This window comes from Rhamphochromis longiceps, linkage group LG9, assembly GCF_057381845.1.
Source record: "Rhamphochromis longiceps isolate RC_006_pf linkage group LG9, R_longiceps_female_GT1.1, whole genome shotgun sequence".
NCBI lineage: Eukaryota > Metazoa > Chordata > Actinopteri > Cichliformes > Cichlidae > Rhamphochromis > Rhamphochromis longiceps.
This window is the reverse complement of record NC_140565.1, coordinates 34,669,154-34,688,599: the sequence shown is the minus strand read 5'-3', so window position 1 is coordinate 34,688,599 and position 19,446 is coordinate 34,669,154. Positions and strand designations below refer to the sequence as shown.

The window sequence follows — 19,446 nt, the reverse complement described above, 5'->3', positions numbered from 1 at the left end:
TTTTGGCATACATTCAGCTTCTTGTTAAAAATGACAGTAAGTCATCCCTGCAGTTTATTACTGAATGAGGAATTCAGTAGTGAGAGAGAAGTATGTGAGGGTGGTGCAGGACATGGTGAGGTGTGCGGTTGGAGGGACAAATGGATTCAAAGTGGAGGCGGGATTACATCAGGGATCTGCTCTGAGCCTCTTCTTGTCTGCAGTGGTGATGGACAGGCTGACAGATGAGGTCAGGCAGGAGTCTATATGGACTTTTATGGACTCGTTTGCAGACGACACTGTGATCTGAAGTGGGAGTAGGGAGCAGGTGGAGGAGGTGGAGGTATGGGCTGGAAAGAAAAGGAGAAACAGTGTGGAGGGCTACAACAAAAGACACCAACAATGTTCTGGAGGATGAGAACGATCTGGTCCTCGCTATCCATCTCACTGAAGATCAAGCAAGACATGCTTCCCTGCGAGAGGAAACCCGTTAAGTGTTTGGAACAGAACATCAGCTGGGACCAGGACCTCTGCCAAACTCTGGAAAGGTTGGAGAGTGTTGTTGTCTGATGTGACATCCAGGAGGCCGGGATCATTTTGTCTTTTTTCTCCATAAATCCTGGAATGTGGTGACAACATCATAATAAATTATTCTTTGAACTAACATTAACAGTGATGTTGTACAAACTGATATCCTGACAGCTCCGGTTTGAAAACACTTAAGAAACACTTACAGACTTTAGTACTTCCCAGGAGGGAGGTTAGCCCGTTTCTGTACAAGCAACGGAGCGTCCAGACAAGGTGAAGCCGCTCTGCACTGGAGTAGCTTCATGTTAGTTAGCAGAAGATGAAGCTTCACTTCCAGGTGAATTCCTGCGGAGTTTGCTCGGCTGCTCCCAGTTGGAGTTTGCATGCAATGTTTATAAACTGACAAAGCTGAGAATAAGCAGCACCGACACGACGGTGAGCCCGAATCCAGACGCACACTTGCAGTCTAAACTCAGCCTTCACCCTCCTAAATAATCTGTCCATGAATGCTTCATAATCTCCATCCACTGTTTGTTCACAGCGCGGGAGTCTGTGTAGTTTTGTCACTAACGAGCCTCCGTACTCCGGCAGCAGGAGCGCACCCCTCGAAATGAGCACGTCTCTGGCCACAATAACATCTCAGTCTGAGTATTTAATTTACGTTTCTGTAAAGAACAGACATCTTTTTGTTTTGGTGTTTTAGTTTGACCTTATTCCACAAACAGGCTTCAGACAGGATGTGGAGACGCTGCACAGATACAGAGTTTGTAGCTTGCCAGAGGTTGGAAGAAACGCTCGAAGGAGAAAAGAGCAAACCAAGCGTGCGGCCTTTCTACACACACACACACACACACACACACACACACACACACACACACACACACACACACACACACACACACACACACACACACACACACACACACAGCAGGGGGCGCACAGAGGCAGCTACTGTATCTGATGAATAGCTGAAATGGTATGGAAATAAAGGAGGACAGAATATGCATTCACCTAAGCCCAGTGAATACACACACACACACACACACACACACACACACACACACACACACACACACACACACACACACACACACGGCTGATGAATGCCTGAAAAATGGAAATAAGGAGGAGAAACTCACTAAAGGAGCATTCTGTTGTTTTCAGCCGACTCTGCACGTCACTGTGTCTTTAACAGACTTGTGTGATGTCATAGAACAGCACAGGTGTGTGTCTTCATGCAGCAGGCGTGACCGAATGTGTCCCTCACCTTTTTATGAAAAAACTAGCTTCACCATGCAGAACATTTTCTTTGATCTTGTTGGTTTCTTGTCCTGTGCTTGAGTGTTGGAGCTGGATGCGGTGCTCAAACTTACGAAAGAAATTTGAAAACTGCTTCTTAACACGACAGGTCAACATGTTTTACTTTGCTTTATTTATTCATTGTCTTTGGTTTCCTGTCACAAACGACTTCAGCCGTGCTGTTTGGATGAGTGCTTCTCGGGAAAGCTGCCGTCTGCAGGGCCACGGTTTAAAGAGCTCACATTCGCTGCTAAAACTGTGTGTGTGACGTGTTTAGGGGACGTCTGTAAACTGTAGATAAAAAACCAAAACGGTGTCCTGCAGTAGTGTGTAAAAATAACCTTAGAAACTCACTTTGGAGATGAGACTAGTGACCATTACTGAAATAAAATCAAGCAAGTCGACTTAAATATTCTTGAATGAAATAAAGAATGTCATCATCATCAGTACACAACATTTTTAATCATTGTTCATTATTATTGCTTTGTTCCACAGTAACAGTGGAGCTATGACTGTGTTGTTAAAGGCCGTCCCTTTAACCCCGGGCCCTCCACATCCACATACACTACAGTGCTAACTTAACTCTAAGGGTTCTCCACTTTATTTACTGGTCTGATGTCCGTCAGTGAACAGGCCACAGCTGGACAGATGTCATTTTCTTCATGCATGTGTCATTTTTAAGCTTTACAGTTTTCTGTAGCAGCAGCAGTTTTTCCTTGTCAGGAACGACTGAAAACACACGGACTAAATACACACAGGAGACTAATGAGGGAAGTGGGAACACACGGGGAAACAGCTGAACACATGAACATAACGACGTCACGAGAGGTGGAGTAAAACTAAAAACATTAAACATAGGAACACAGGACCCCTTCAAAATAAAACAGGAAACATAATGAGACGCAGACATGACAACCTGAACTTGACAACGTAAGACACAGACATGAAACACATGAAGGGCTTAACAGGGGTTGGAAGACACAAGGGGAATCGAATAACAAATGAACTAGAAAAACTAATGAGCTTAACCATATACTATAAACATCAAAATAAACTAAAACTCAAAACACTTGGTCATGAGACCCAGGGTCGTGACACTATGGCTGCTGTTTCAATAAGTGTGTTCATTTCAGTTCCACCTCAAGGAGCCTCAAATAGCTTCATGTTGTAAAGTGAAGCCTCTCCAATATTAAAGAGAACCCTTAAAATCAAATGATTCTCTGCAGTATGAACTTGGCGACAGTGTGGAGGAAGAACTCCCTTTTAACAGGAAAAAACTCAAACCAGCTGAACCACTTGAATAAGCTGGTTGGTTGGTGAGATGGAAGATGGCACATGACCTGATGCTCCTGCTCATTCAGCAGGAAGGACTTTAAATTTAATGGTGTTGGATCATCTGAAGCTCACTTTTTGAGTTTCTTCATTCGGTTTCTTCTTCATTGATTATTTGCTGTGTGTAGTAATAGTTTCATTGTTTATTTTGAATAATTTTAGAGCACCACTGACATCGTTTCAGTCACTATTTTCACCCACTGTTTCAGCTTTGGTGATTTACCCTGAGAATGTGCCATCATGCTCATCCCCAGGTCTTCACCACAGACTCTGAGGTAACAAGACGTGATCAGGCAGCTGCTAGGGTTTGGATTATTTATCTGAAATATTATTTTTGAAACAAAAAGGAGATACAGTGAGTTTAAGGACATCAAAGTTGACTAACAGCAACCTATCTGATCTGAATTTACTAGCAGTAAATGTAGTTAATGGTGTCTGTGATGGTTTCAGAAAAGGATCTACTCAAATAAAGCGACTTTCCAATTTAAGATTGTTCATAAAGCCTCTGCTTTGCATTTATAATTATTTATAATGGTCTGATTGATGAATATGTAGGAAATAAACTGGAGGTGTTTTTTGTAGCTGCAGGTTTATTAACCAATGTTTCAGCCCTAATGTAAAAGTTGTGAAGCTTGTTTGCATGTTTGTGCTTGAATGTGACTTTCCTCGTGCATATTTGCATGCGTGTGTGTGTGTGTGTGTGTCCTTCCTGAGGGCGACACTTGTTTGGTTGTCTGTGTTGGCGTGGTGACCCAGAAATTCATCCAGTCTCCCCCGTCTTCCTGTTTCATAACATCTTCACTTTTGGTGTCTGTAGTAAAAAAACCTCTGCTGTTGTTTCATGTTGTGCAGAATTAAAGCCTCAGATTGTTCTTGAGCAAGGCAGCCGAATGCTAATGGGCAGTCCTCAGTCTAGCTTCAGAGGTGAAACAGCTTGTTGCTGTGGTTGTACTCTCCAAGTTACTTTGTGGTTTTTGGCTCACAGAGGTTTAAATGTCTGGTGATAATACTGAAACTTAAAATAAGGATACAAAAACTGACTTTAAAGGGAAGCATTTTTGTTATTTTCATGTTCTATGTGCACATATATTTAGCAATTTTCTAGACTTACTGACTTTGCAGAGGAGGATGACTTTTAATTGTTGGAGGAAACCCACCAACACAGCCCAGCTGTCCCCAGTAGGAAATATGTTAATTATTATTAGCATAAGAAAAGCGATCTTTGTTGCGTTATTCACCTCTTAAGTGGATAACATTTCTAGATCCAAATGCTCCTTTCTTTTCCAAAAGCAACAAAACTCTGTGGCACCACTGACAGTTAAAAAAAACAAATCATGATTGCAATAAAGTTTAACATCAAGGCATCCATGAAAAAGAGTATTTACGAAGGTGGTCAGATAGCTAGTCTCAATCTAAAGATGATGTTCCAAATTCTGACTGATGATTCCTAAAAAAACACTCAGGAGACTGAAAGACTTTACCAACCCTCCAAACAGCAGTATAGTCAGCATAGGCAGTGGTAAAGTCAGACTGGTTGACATATAATGTGCTATCAGGTTCCATGATGTAAAATACTGAAAATCAACCAAATTGAAGCCAAAATAACGTCAGAGATTATCCAACCATAGGACGAGATTAGTCCTTAACACGTTGGTGCACGATTTCTTGCTACGAAAAAGTCCTGACCTTAAGGTTAAGGTCCACACTGCAGCGTGCTAACAGGATGAGAGCCTCATCCAACACACGGCCGACACGTCATCACTTATTAAGGGGATTGCAGCATGCAGTATCGGCATTAAGCATTAGTTGGTTCAGCATTTCCTGAAACCTTAAGGTCTTGCTGTAGTGAGGAGCTGCAAAAGAATTAGTAGTAAACAACAATGCAAAAACACAATGTGCAGGGAACATAATTAAAAGCACGAAACACAGTTGAAGCTCTGCAGAGCAACGGATCTGTAATCATCTGTTCAGCCATTTGAAGTTTGTAGCAGTTCATTGTGGTTTAGCCTGAAGCTGCTGGAAGCAGTATGGAGGCTGATTAGTGTCTGAAAGAAGGGTAACATTAAATATATGACTCTGTCTGACTCTGAAGAAATATTTTCAGGTGATGCCAATTAGAGCATTCTTTGAGAGAAGTGCCTTGAAAAATGGCCAGAAGCCTTGAAAGATCAGAAGATCAGCTTGTAGGACTTTTACTGTGTTGGCTCATCTGTGTCTCATGCCCGTGCACCCTGCATCTTTTTCCAGAACGTGAAAGGACATGGGAGGAGGTAGTAAAGGAAAACAGACAGAAGGGAAAGGGTATAGGCAGGTCCACGACTATGAAGAAGTCAAACAGGAAGTTGTTAATGAAAAGACAATGGTAAAAAAAGGTGTAACAGGGTGCTGAAATAGATGAGACGACAAAATAGAAATCAAAGAGTAAAGAACATTATAATGCATTTAAATGTCAGACGGAAGCGGTATTTGGTCTTTGCTTCTTAGGCACCATTACTAAAATGTACTAAAAGTCAAGTGTGACCAGTCACTGTGTTGTAATGGTTCTCCTGGCTGGTAATTTCAGAGCTGAATGTTCCTCTGATTATAAATTAGGTACAATAAATGTAGGAGTTTGTCAGAAGGTTGCTGGAAACAATCTTGTGGTCTTAAAAGGTCCTCAGAAAGCTGTGTGACTCAGGGAGCGGAACATTTTAGGCCTCTTTGATGTAATTTAGAGTTATGAATCATTCATAAAACACATGCGTCTGACAGCTTTCATTCACAACGTGGTTAAAATTAGGAGCTGACAGTGAGGTGTCCGAGATAAGATTACAGGCTGAATGCAGTGAGATTGTAGGCATGCATCGTGTTTTTTCAGACACGATTCAGACTGTAGACATTTAATCTGGCCCTGGCAGCATTTACCTTATTTAATGTGTATGTATTTTCTGTTCCAGTAGTGGATGCTCATATCAAACATGGCCAGAATTTTAAATATTGAGGTCAATGTATAGTGAACCAAGAACTCAGCGGTCATCCTTCTCTAACTGCTCAGTTTAGAGCAGCTATTTCTTCTAATGGAGCTGATGGCATAGAAAGAGGGTATCTGCCATACTGTTATCTCAGGCAAATAAGCCCCCACAGCCTGCTGGTCAAAGAGAGAGGAGCTAAAGTGAAATCCATCCATCTTTTATGGCTGATCTGGAATTAGGCTGTAGAGGTAGCAAGTTAATTATACCATTCAAATCTTTTCTTCCCAAGATGTGTTTTATAATTCATCCTGATTGCAACATGATACACCAAGCAGTCAGCTGATCCCTCCATGAAACTCTTGGTCTACAACAGGACTTCCTTCCTCCAAGAGAAAGTTGCCAGGATATATCCTTATTAGATGTGTGGACACAATCATCAGGGCCTTTTTGGCATAAATTAGCTCCACTACAGCCGAATCACATTCTCGTTTTTTGGTCACTACTGTGAGCTAATGACCAGAACTGAGATCGACTTGCTCTTCGCCACGTTGGTCTGGTAGACTTGTATTACTGCAGAGCTCCATCTTATCTCGCTTAGGTTAGGGTAGGCTTGAAGGTTAAGCCCTGTAAACAAAGACACTGATTTGCTTGCCCCACATTGCTTTAGCTGAGGGTTTATGGATGGTGGACACTCAAGCTGTTTGTATGTATGTATTTAACCTTTTAAAGCCGATCGGAGCAGACACGCTCCGTTTTGCGTAACTATTTTTAAATCCCTGTAGAACCGGAACCACATATGCTAGTGCAATAATTTTTTTTGCCTATTAAACCTGAGGAGTTGTACTTACATCTAATGCCATCAGCTTGTCCTCGGTCACGGTTTCCTTCCACGCATGGCTTTGCAAAAGCTGCATAAAAAGCGCTTGCAGGAACAAAAACATAATATTCCAGAAACATACTTTGCCGATCCGATCAGCTGTTCATAACACTTCCTACGTTGGAATAGACGTCAGCGCGAACGATCACATGTCCGCCATTACCTGCCCGAAACCGGAAGTGACGTCATTTTGCGGAAATGTCGTTTTTTACTTGTAGGCCTTAGAAGCCTATACTGGTGTTTTTATAAGTCATGTTTGACTTTATGCTTTTCTGAATAGTTTCTGGGATGCTTAGTTAAAATAGTTTATTTTGATGCACATGCTGTTTTCTTTGCAAATTTGCATCATAAGACTGTTTTTCTTTTCCTGCAGTATATAAAAATTGGTGTATCTCAAAAATAAAACTATGAAAACACTCAAAATAAATTTCCTCTTGTTGTAAACTATTTTTTGCAACTTTTTAAAGTTAAAGTTAAATTTAAAGTTTTGAGGGATAAACCTCTTAAAATTTTCCAAGTAGAAATATATGTAAAAAACAAAACAAAAACGATTTTCAATGTTTTTTGTAGTTTATTGCACTTTTTTGCAATTTATGTCGTTATTATGGACTTAATGCATGCATATTATTAAAATGTGGGCTGTAACAGTTGTATTAATGTATAGCAACTTGAAATGCTCCCTAAAGCTCTGGCGGCCTTGGTTCTATGGTAGGTCTTAAAGGGTTAAGGTTGTGGCTTGTGTGGGTTAAGGTTCTTCATGGAGTTACTGGCTGCCAATTCCTGTGGTCTGGTCAACAGTATTCCTCTAACTTTGAAATGCATCACTGTTTTCCTGTAAATATTCAAGGACAATGAATATGAGTGTTAGGTTTAGAAAAAGCTGGTTTGGGTTTCCATTGTAGCGTGTCCCTGCTTTGTCTGTACAACAAGGCTCCTGCAGACACAAAAGTTACTTCTTATACAAACAGATTTCTTACAAATTCCTGCTGACTGTGACGAATAAAAAGGATTCAATTGCCTCCATGAACATGAGACAACTTTGGGACCTTTTTCTTGATGATTTCTGGTTTTCTTGTGAGACCTGTTTGAGAAGAAAAACTTAAGATTTATTTGCTTTTCCAGCCTTTTTGTCATCTTTCAGTGTCGCTGATCTTTCCTAACTCAACTTGGGGAATTTTATTGTTTCAGCTGGGAGGGCCAACAAATCTCATGATGCCAATAAACGTGTACGTGACCAAGTGATGGAGTCAAATGGAAACCAGGACCAAGCAGCTCATCGGGAACTACTGTAGTTGGGGCACGTGTGTGAGAGAGAGACTGAGTGGATGACAGCTTTTGATAAGAATGGAAAACAGAGCTAGATCTTCCTTTGATGTGGACACACACACGTGAATGCACACACACACACACACACACACACACACACACACACACACACACACACACACACACACACACACACACACACACTCTCTCTCTCTCTCTTCAGAAATCAGATTTGGGAGCTGTGAAGAATAAATGCATGAAGGGTTGAAAAACGAGGGCTGTCTAATCATTCAATTAGGATCCAAGGCAGATGGTCTGGACACACACACACACACACACACACACACACAGACCTGTTACACACTCACACTTTGTCAGTCTTGCTCTCTTGAAACTCTCAGTGTAATCCTATAGTCAGTCTCTCTCTTTCTCTCCTTCAGTGTAACCCTATACTCGATTGCCCCGTTTCTGAGTTTAATGAGACCATTGTTGGTCTGCACTTCATTATCTCAACTTCCCATAATTATCGGACTCTATACATGGAAACAAAACACCACACAAATAGCATGCTTTCTGAGTGTGTTTTCTTGTCTTTAGCTTCCTTTCAATATTAACTGCACCACAGTGACCTTCTTGCAGGAAACAGTCCTCTCCAACCTGCACATTAGCCCCTGGGCAGGCCTGGTGGACTCGTGCAGACTTCACTGCACTTGTTTCAGCTTACAACTAAACTATAAACAAGATGGATTTGATCTGTTTTATTAAACATACTTTTAATGGGTGTATGGCTGGAAAAAAAAGGAGGAGCAAATACAAATGTACACTTCAAATAAGTTGGTGAGGTGGATGAAGGGCGAAAAGAGAAACCCAAAGATTTCGTTTCACCAATCACATGGATGCTATTGCCTGAACAGACTCTTTTAAAAGCTCAAAAGAGCCAAAGAGAGTTTTCATGTTATATATTCCTGTTACACATTTTTCATCATTCAGTCCTACGTTATGTCTATTTCAAGGACTTTGTCTTCTTTGTTTTTTCCCTCTTTCCCCCTTTTTTTTGCCTCACTGACTTTCTTCAGTCTAAATCTGATGTTTCTTTTCTCTGTTTTAATATGTTTTCCTCCCATAGGGGAGCTCAGTTATGGCAAAAATCATAAATGCTGGAGTTTGTCTGGGAGATAGGCCGAGACTTGTGGCGCGTCCCTTGGAAAGGGCAGCTGTGTGTGTGGGTGCAGATGTGTGCAATAAGACCTGTGTGGTAGCTACATGGAGCAGTCCTGATTATCTTGTTTTCATTAATCATTAACAGGCAGGATTGTAATAGAGATTAAAACCTGGCTCTGGCATCCTGTGTCCTTTGTTTGGGTCCTTTCCCCCTGTGACCAATAACAAGTAGAGGTTGGCAGACCTGCAGACTCCTCTGGATCAGAAAGGAGGATACTTATCTATATTTATGTAATGCTTCCTCCTTTGTTGACTGCGTAATGATATTTAGCTTTAATTATTTTACATATTACTGTAAAACATGCGTGGCTTCTTCTCTGCAGTGATGAAGGAATGAAATAACGTCCCTAAGAGCGCTGCTGCTTCTCAATCTAAAGTGTAAATTAGCTTCGTCTGTGTGCTGTCTGTGAGTTAATTGTTTAATGTGATGCTGTCCTTGCTTGCCGTGAATGGCTCCATCAGGGATCAATAAAGTATTTGATTGATTTATTGATTGATGGAGAGGGGATTGGACTCTGGCTTGCTTTCCTCTTCATCGAGGATTCGCCTCCATGCAGCCTGTTAATGAGGTCTGGTGCCTTTGTTCAGCCATCAGTTGGTGTGTTTGATAGAGCTGAGGTTGGCGCTCTGTGCAGACCAGTCCGGTTCTTCCATCCCAAACTGGGATTGTATCTTCATGGAAACAGGCCACCATCATGTAGAAAAGGAAAAATGAGCAGTGTGATTGTCTTACCTGGACTAAATATGTAAAACGGATCAAAATCGAAAATTGTGCTCCTGTTGACTCGGTGTTCCATGCAGTAGTGTCATCTGGTTATTTGTAAAACACCTTGTGCAGCTGTTGACATCGCAGAGGTGTCAGGCAGAGTGGGAGGGGGGGCAGGTGTGATTGAGCTTCATCAGGTTGGAGTCGATCGTGGAGAGTTTTTCAGGCTGATTGCTGCCCTTTCAAAGGGCCCGAGCGGCCGCTGAATGATGAGCGAGGTGAAGCTGGGGTTGTCCTGAGTGGCAGAACGCCGTCTCAGAGGACGTAATCATCCTGCGAGCGACGAGGCCGTTCAATCACAGCTCTGTCCCGATGCCCATAGACACTCCTGGCACTCAAATCAAACGCTCGTCAGCTCATGACTCGAGGATTCAAAATATACTCAACAAGTGTTTTCTATCATCAGTTTTGACCTAAAGAGGGAGGCCGCTTTTATTTGACTTCTTTACTAAAGCCTCTGCATCAGCACTGACGCATTTCGCAGCTCTATTACCATAAAATATGGAAGTTACAGCGTTATAGTCCTTAATTGTAATGTGCTCGGCAAGTTTATGCTTTGCAAATGTCACCAATGATTTTTTTTAAAGTGAAGCTGAAATGGACAGATGTGAAAATAAAATTATGTCAAAACTAAAGTGATTAATCCCACAGTGGCAAACACAGTAAGCTGGATGTTGAGCATGCTCAGTGACTTCTTTACAAACAGCTGCTCTGAGATTCATAGTCGTTAACCCTTTAAAGCCGGTCAGAGCGGGCACGCTCCGTTTTGTGTAACTATTTTTAAATCCCGGTAGCTCTGCAACCACGTGAGCTAGCGCAATAATTTTTTTTGCATATGAAACCGGAGGAGTTGTACTTACATCTGATGCCATCAGCTTGTCCTCGGTCACGGTTTCCTTCCACATATAGCTTTGAAAAAACTGCATAAAAAGCACTTGCAGCAACAAAAACATAATATTCCAGAAACACGCTTTGCTGATCCGATCAGCTGTTCATAACACTTCCTACGTTGGAATAGACGTCAGCGCGAACTATCGCATGTCCGCCATGTCCTGCCCGAAACCGGAAGTGACGTCATTTTGCGAAAATGTAGTTTTTTACCATCAGGGCCTCATGAGCCTATACTGGTGTTTTTAAAAGTTATCTTTGACTTTATGACTTTCTGTGTCGTTTCTGGGATGCTGAGGACTCATATTGCACTGCTGGAAATAGTTTATTTTGATGCATATGCTGCTTTTTTGCAAATTTGCATTATAATATTTATTTTCGTTTTTCCTGCAGTGTATAAAAATTGGTGTATTTCAAAAATAAAACTATGAAGACACTCAAAATAAATTTTAAGTGTCTAGTTTGTGCAACTTTTTTGTATTTACAGTTTTGAGGGATAAGCCTCTTAAATTTCTCTAACTAGAAATATATGTTAAAAAACAAAAACGATTTTCAATTTTTTTGTAGTTTATTGCACTTTTTTGCAATTTATGTAATTACTATGCACTTAATGCAGACATATTATTAAAATTTGGGCTATAATTGTTGTATTGGTGTATAGCAACTTGAAATGCTCCCATAAATGGCACTACAGCATGTAAAACTATAATATAAGCTCTGGCGGACTTGGTTCTATGGTAGGTCTTAAAGGGTTAATATTGGGAAAAATTATGATTCATAACACAACACGAGGATGTTGTTCTGGTGGTCAGTCAGCTGTTTTTTTTCTGACTATATGTGAGACGTCAGCAGATTTTGGGCTCGTGATTTACTTTTCAATCTACAGATTTCATATTCTGGTTTAATTTCAGCATTAGCAGTAAAAGCTAAAAATAACAATCATCATAATAATCCTGCTGTAAAGTTGAAGCTGCCATGCTGCTTATAATTATTAAAACCATTAAAGCTTTTGTAAACTTTGGAGAGGACTCAACAATGAAATGTGTCAGAAATATCTGAAATACTTCGTGTGTCATCTCTACATTTTTGATGTTTGCAAACATGCACTGGTTTAAATTTTGTTAAGTTTAAACATAATCGTATACAGCACAACTGGATCGATTTATATTTTGATTTACTGAACTGCTACAATGCTTTGCATTTCTTTTTCCTGTGACTTGATGAACGAGTTTCCAGCAGCAGCAGCTCTGCTGGGTTTTGGTGACAGTGTGTTGAAGTGTGTTCGGTTTGATTCAGCAGGTTGTGGGAATAGATTAGATTACTATGTTCAAACTGGAAGTTTAAAGTAGGAAGTCATTTTTCATAGCTAACCTCTGTCCTCTGTGTGTGTGTGTGTGTGTGTGTGTGTGTGTGTGTGTGTGTGTGTGTGTGTGTGTGCGCAGCTGGTATACTGGGCCAGTCAGCAGCAGGATCAGGATGAGAAGATGGCTGGCTGTGTGTTTCCAATGGGACCAGAGAGCTTTCAGCGCTTCACGCCGGACTCCCTGGCGGCCATCGAGCAGCGCATCGCCCAGGAGGAGTCCCGACGCAACAAACACTACCAGGAGGTGCGTCAAAACAAACACACACACACACACACACACACACACACACACACACACACACACACACACACACACACACACACACACACAGCTCACACAAGCACAAGATGCTGGAGGGTAAACGTGGAAATAAAGAAGTGAGCCGTTATAAGCAGACAGATGTGAGATATTTCAGATGTGGTTTGTGTGTCTGTGCGTGCGTCAGGACCTGGGCGACGTGGAGCTCCCCCGGCCCCGGCCCGATCTGGAGGCAGGAAAACAGCTGCCACGCATCTTCGCTGACATCCCATCTCATCTGGTGGGCGTTCCACTGGAAGACATCGACCCATACTATTTCAAAGACAAGAGGGTAGGTCACCCAGAGAGAAAGTGTGTGTGTGTTTCTGGATGTACCTTCTCCGCTGTTGGAGAGGATCCCTGGAAGATTCTCTGAGGACCACAGGAGAGTTACCTAGTGTGTGTGTGTGTGTGTGTGTGTGTGTGTGTGTGTGTGTGTGTGTGTGTGTGTGTGTGTGTGTGTGTGTGTGTCCTGGATTGCTCAAATCTGTTTACATGGTAATATTGTGGAGACCATGTAAATAGGACAAATCAGCTGACTTCAGACTTCATGTAACCAAAAATATTTAGTCAAAGCTGATCGATTCCACAAGCAAGCAGGTGGAAGCCATTTTTAAATTCTTTTTTTAGTTATATTTGATAAGTTATCTGATTAATATCGTGGGTTGATGTGAGATACAAACCATCCCAGAAGTCCGTGCTTTGGTTTTGGTGAGTGGATTTCTATTATTTTTTAGTCTGCAATGGAGCAGACACTCTAGGACATAGGTGTCAAACTTTGGCCCGCGGGCCAAATTTGGCCCGCAGCCTAATTACATTTGGCCCGCGAAGCCATACCAAATTACTATTAGAGCTGGCCTACTGGTATTATACAGCTAATATATATATATTGTTTAGTATTAAGCTTTGCTTTTTCCATATTCAGTTTTTCAGCTAAACGTGTTTGAGTCCATAAGAAAAGATTCATTCTTATATCTGGAGGAATAAATATATTTAAATAAATATTAACGTTAGCCCGCGACTTTGTTCCAGTTTTGAATTTTGACCCACTGTGTATTTGAGTTTGACACCCCTGCTCTAGGACGATATCCTCTCTGTGATTGGGAAAAGTTGGTGATTTTTCAGTGATTGCATTGAATTTTTCCTGATTCTGAGACAGAAAAGCTCTCAGACAGATTGGCGAAGGTTTGGAAATAACTGCCGTCTAACAGACTAACATGTTTCAGTCGGTCGGAGTCAATCTGCACCGATGAGCACAACTCATCTGCAATGCATCTCTTTGAAATAGTTCTCGATTGGTTGGTTCTGGTTATTTTCTGAGCCCCTCAGGAGGAGGCTCAGAAAATAACCTCTGTCTCAGATCTGAAGTTCTGGTTGTGAGTAGCTAATGTGAATTGCTTTTTGTATGTATATTTTAAGATTTTGCAACACATCGCACAGTTTTGTGATTTTTGCCAGTTTTTCACAGTTAAACATGGTTTTATCACAAACTGATTGCATGTATATTTGCCAACTTAACCCCCTTCAATCACAAACTGATGGAAACACACTGATAGCACACCGACTTCATCCTGTTGCCACTTTATTGGCGTCTTGGTGAAAGTTGCTTTAAAGGATTTAAAAGTCATTTAGCTTAAACGTTTATTCCACATGGCTTTGATTGTTTTGGTTTTTCTGCAGTTGCCAGCCACTGTTTTCTCGCTGTAGATGTAGCTGTAGCATTATTTAGCACTAATTAGCCAATATGCTTTTCTCTAGCTAAGACTGTTAGCATTGGCCACAGATCTCCAAACCAGACGCTGGCTCATCCAGGTCTTATTCAGTCTTTGGGACTGACTAACTCCTGGAGCCAGCCTCCAGTAGAGCCTGCCAGGAACAATCTACATACTATTCTCAAAATTTATGTAAACTAAACTGCAAATCTACTGTTATAGAAAATACTACATGTATCAGATCTTATGGTTTGTTACATTTCAGAGAACTAAAATAATTTAAAGCAGATTAATCACTTCATTATTTACAGAAAGATTATACATGAAAAAATCTTAAAGCCATAGAGATGAACAGTTTACCCACCCTAAAACCACAAACCCAAGACACAGCACCCATATTATTTAGAAATAAATTCTAAGGAATAAAAATGGAGGCCTTGGCTCCCCGGTTCACTGCTTTAGTGCCTTTTTTGGCAGCACAGTGCATTATTAATAAAATCTGTGTATTTATGTATTTTTCTGTCTGGTTCTCCTGCAGACGTTCATAGTCCTGAACAAAGGGAAGGCCATCTTCCGTTTCAGTGCCACATCCGCCCTCTACATCTTCAGCCCCTTCCACCCTATCCGGAGACTCGCCATCAAGATCCTCGTGCACTCATATCCTTAAGTACACAAACTCTGCTGCTACTGTCTGTGCTTGCCTTATGATCTGCAGGAAATGGCTGCGGGTGGGGGTCAGGGGTCAGTTACAGAGGAGCCTCCAGTGCTTTCAGTGTGTGCTGAAGGATGCTGTGTGAGAGAAGCCAGGCCACCCTGACGGCAACAGAAGCAGTTGTTGTGGTTGTTGTTCTGCCTTCGTCTGCTTCACTGCGTCTCATTGTGACTGACGGGGCAGCGATATCTCGGATACTGTTTTATTTTGATCACAACCATCAACACGCAGTCCCGTATAAAGAGACCATCACGCAGTTTCACAAGTAAAGATTAGAGGGTTAGAAAAGCTTAGCTTCATTCTTATCAGAAAATATTCAAATTAAAATCAGAAAATAAATATTAATATAAACTAAAAGTCAAGTTTAAAGAGCAGGAGGGTCTAAGACAAGGTTGCATCATGGGAAATGTAGGCTCCAGGAGATTTGAACGTAATGTTTTAGTCTCTGCTGCTTTTCTTAAACAAAGTCCAGTCACACCACAAACAAACAAATAGATAAATTAGATAAGGATTTTAATGATTAATTGTTATATGTGAGTATTTATTGGTAGTATAGGATTTCAGGTTGTTGAGCAGTGTTAGGATTTGTCATTGTTTCCTTATTTTAGAGGTACGAGAACGCGTGAGCTGATCACAATAACAATCCCAGTTGCACTGATGATGATAATTATTCATTATGCTCCTGCTTTTTACAGAATTTGCTAGGGCAGTTATGTGAGCATTGACTGTACAGCAGTACATCTAAGGTCCTTAAAGATAAAAGACAGGGGACAGCTTCCTGGTGTTCGTTGAATGTGCTGATTGGTTGGCACCACAAAAAGTCAAGATCCTGTAAATCTACGTATACATACCGTGTATGCATGTGGGCCTGGCACACAGCCTGATTAATGATGCTGTATGTTAACTGAAGAGGTGAGAGATAAAGGTTTAAAGGTCCAGCTCTGTGCTAACAGGTGAACGTACACAAAGTCTGTGTGATGGGTGGCATGCTAACTGCTCAGCTTATGTTATGTTGAAGGATAGCAGAACTAATGCTAACACGCTTTCAGTGTAAATCAAAACTCATTATTCTGCATGCCTACTGGAAACACATGAAACGTATTTAACAGTTCGATAAGTTCCTCTCTCTGGCCAGAAGAGGGCAGCTCCTCTGGAAACAGTCACTGTGAACACAACCGTACTACTCACTTGATTTTTCTCTCTTAGAAAATATTTAATGTCAGTAAAATACTCAAGTAAATGTACTCTGATTCCTAAGGGTCCTAATCATGCTCTGGTGTAATGGTGTAGGGGATCATTTGGTGTGGCAGCACCAGCCAATCATATGTTTGAAAGGAGTGGAGGTTGCTGCGTGTGGTAGGTGGGGGACTGTGCCACCCCCATGGTGTGGTGTGGATACTTCCCTGACAGTAGAGTAAAGCTCACATTTGAATACTCCAGTTGTGTTGGTGAACGTATCTTGTTAATTAAGGCACTAAGGTTCTCATAGCTTTCAAAAATGTTCCATATTTCACTGTAATCAAAGTTGCGTACGATTAAAATATCTGTTAGCTTAACTCACAGATGTGTAAAGTTAAAATAAGCAAGTGTTTGCTGTCGGTAGTTCAGATGATTTTTTTTTCAGCGAGGTTAGTTAAAAACTGCCATCCTCATTAATATCAGTTAAAAGCAGATGCTTTTTGCTAGCCAAGCCAGCTAGCTGGTCCAAAAGTGACGTCTAGTTTCAGACTGCTAAGATGATCCTGGGCTAAACGGGTCGGTCTACACAAAGTCTGTGTTAAGCTGATTCTTAACAAATCAGATCTGGCTGTAAACAGTCAGGGGATGCCTTTTATGAATAAAGTGAATACCTTGACCTATTCAGCTAAAGGCCAATTCCTGCATTTCTGTGCTCAAAACTCTTTAATTTCACAGATTAGAGCTTTTCTCATTGTAAAAAAATGGAAGCAGAAAAACAAAAATAAAGCGACTGTTCAGCGTTTTATGGAAAAAAGTTAAACAAATGTAAATTATTAATGTGAAATAAAAAGGCAAGGCAAGGCAAGGCAAGTTTATTTGTATAGCACAATTCAACAACAAGGTGATTCAAAGTGCTTTACAGAGACATTAGAAACAAGAACAAATAAAAAGCATGATTTAAAATTGATTAAAACAAGCAAATAAACTAACTAACTAATTAACAAACAAACAAACAAACAAACAAACAAACAAAACAGTATATAAAATCAAAACAGATAAAATCAGAACAGTAGATAAAATCAGTAGTTAAATGTAAGTTTTGAAATTTAAGCTTAAAGTGTGGATTTGGTGCTTTATTCAAATGCAGCTGAGAACAGGTGAGTCTTCAACCTGGATTTAAATAAACTGAGTGTTTCAGCTGATCTGAGGCTTTCTGGGAGTTTGTTCCAGATATAAGGAGCATAAAAGCTGAATGCAGCTTCTCCGTGTCTGGTTCTGACTCTGGGAACTGATAAAAGACCGGATCCAGATGACCTGAGGGATCTGGAAGGTTCATACTGGGTCAGGAGGTCATTGATGTATTTTGGTCCTAAACCATTCAGAGCTTTATAGGCCAGCATCAGAACTTTAAAGTCTATCCTCTGACGGACAGGCAGCCAGTGTAAGGACCTCAGAGCTGGACTGATGTGGTCCACTTTTTTGGTCTTAGTGAGGACTCGAGCAGCAGAGTTCTGAATGAGCTGTAGTTGTCTGACTGATTTTTTAGGTAGACCTGTAAAGATGCTGTTACAGTAATCAAGCCTACTAAAGATGAATGCATGGACTAGTTTTTCCAGGTCCTGTTGAGACATCAGATCTTTTATCCTTGATATATTCTTGAGGTGATAGTATGCTGACTTTGTTATTGTCTTAATGTGTTTTTCTAAGTTTAGGTCTGCATCCATCACTACACCCAAATTTCTCGCCTGGTTTGTGGTTTTTAGATGTATAGATTGAAGTTCTCTGGTGACCTGTAATCGTTTTTCTTTGGCGCCAAAGACTATTACCTCAGTTTTGTTTTTGTTTAGCTGGAGAAAATTGTGGCACAACCAGTCATTGATTTCCTCAATGCATTTACCAAGAGCCTGTACAGGGCCTCGGTCTCCTGGTGACATTGTGATATATATTTGTGTGTCATCTGCATAGCTGTGATAGTTTATTTTGTTGTTGTTTATAATCTGTGCCAGTGGGAGCATGTAGATGTTAAACAGAAGGGGTCCCAAGATGGAACCTTGGGGAACTCCACATGTGATACTTGTCTGCTCAGATGTGAAGTTACCTATTGATACAAAGTATTTCCTGTTTTCTAAGTATGTTTTGAACCAGTTTAGTACAGTTCCTGAAAGACCTGTCCAGTTCTCCAGTCGTTTGAGTAATATGTTGTGGTCAACTGTATCAAATGCTGCACTGAGATCCAGTAAAACTAGGACTGACATTTTTCCACTGTCTGACTTTTTATTTGATAAAAATACATAAAATAGCATCACTCTTATCAGAATATATTTATGCAAGACATTACAGGTCTGCATACCAATAGTCATCAGATATTTGTCGGAGACATTAATGGTGTAATCGTTGTTTGGCTGCTTTAGACAGACAGACGTCTCTTTACATCCTCCAGTGGTGAGTTTATACTGGGTCCCACAGCTGGACGGTCTCCAGGACACGCACAGTAATGACAGCATATTAAGCGATCATGTCAACTGACTGTGTGTGTGTGTGTGTGTGTGTGTGTGTGTGTGTGTGTGTGTGTGTGTGTGTGTGTGTGTGAGAGAAAGCGAGATAGAGAGAGAGAGAGACAGAATCAGAGGGCTCGTACTGTCGGTCGTATTTCTGAGCCAGGTATCATCTTGAGCTGTCTGGTGAGCCGTAAACATGGCCAGTAAATACTGCACAGCCTTCATCAAGGTGGCACACATGCACACACATGCACACAGGTGAATATACAGGCATTACAGGGACACACACACACACAGAAATATTGTGACTATAATCTCTCTGCTGACCAAATCTCTGAGTTTGTTCCTGGAGGAGTGTCGACCTTTGACCTTTGACTTATAGCCTGTCAGGAGCTCTTAATATGTTTGCTTGTTGTGGTTTCTTAACACCTGTAGGCAAGCCGGAGTGTAGTCTGGATTTAAAAATTAAGAAGTCGTGAAAAAATCAGAAATATACATATCGTATATATACATGTGACAAATTAAAGGAAAATCTGAATAAATTAATGAATTTAAAAAAACCCACAATGAATGCAGG

The 19,446-nt window shown here is 40.9% G+C and overlaps 1 protein-coding gene across 1 annotated transcript in view; it reads left to right on the top strand.

Annotated features, from left to right (window-relative positions):
• The window catches only part of LOC146662752 (sodium channel protein type 3 subunit alpha-like), a 279,350-nt gene that overhangs the window by 53,646 nt on the left and 206,258 nt on the right, over window positions 1-19,446 (top strand). The window contains exons 2-4 of the mRNA XM_085419328.1: window positions 12,550-12,714; window positions 12,917-13,060; window positions 15,019-15,137. Coding sequence (XP_085275454.1) covers window positions 12,592-12,714; window positions 12,917-13,060; window positions 15,019-15,137 — 386 coding nt within the window. The 5' untranslated portion in view covers window positions 12,550-12,591. The remainder of the gene's footprint in view (window positions 1-12,549; window positions 12,715-12,916; window positions 13,061-15,018; window positions 15,138-19,446) is intronic.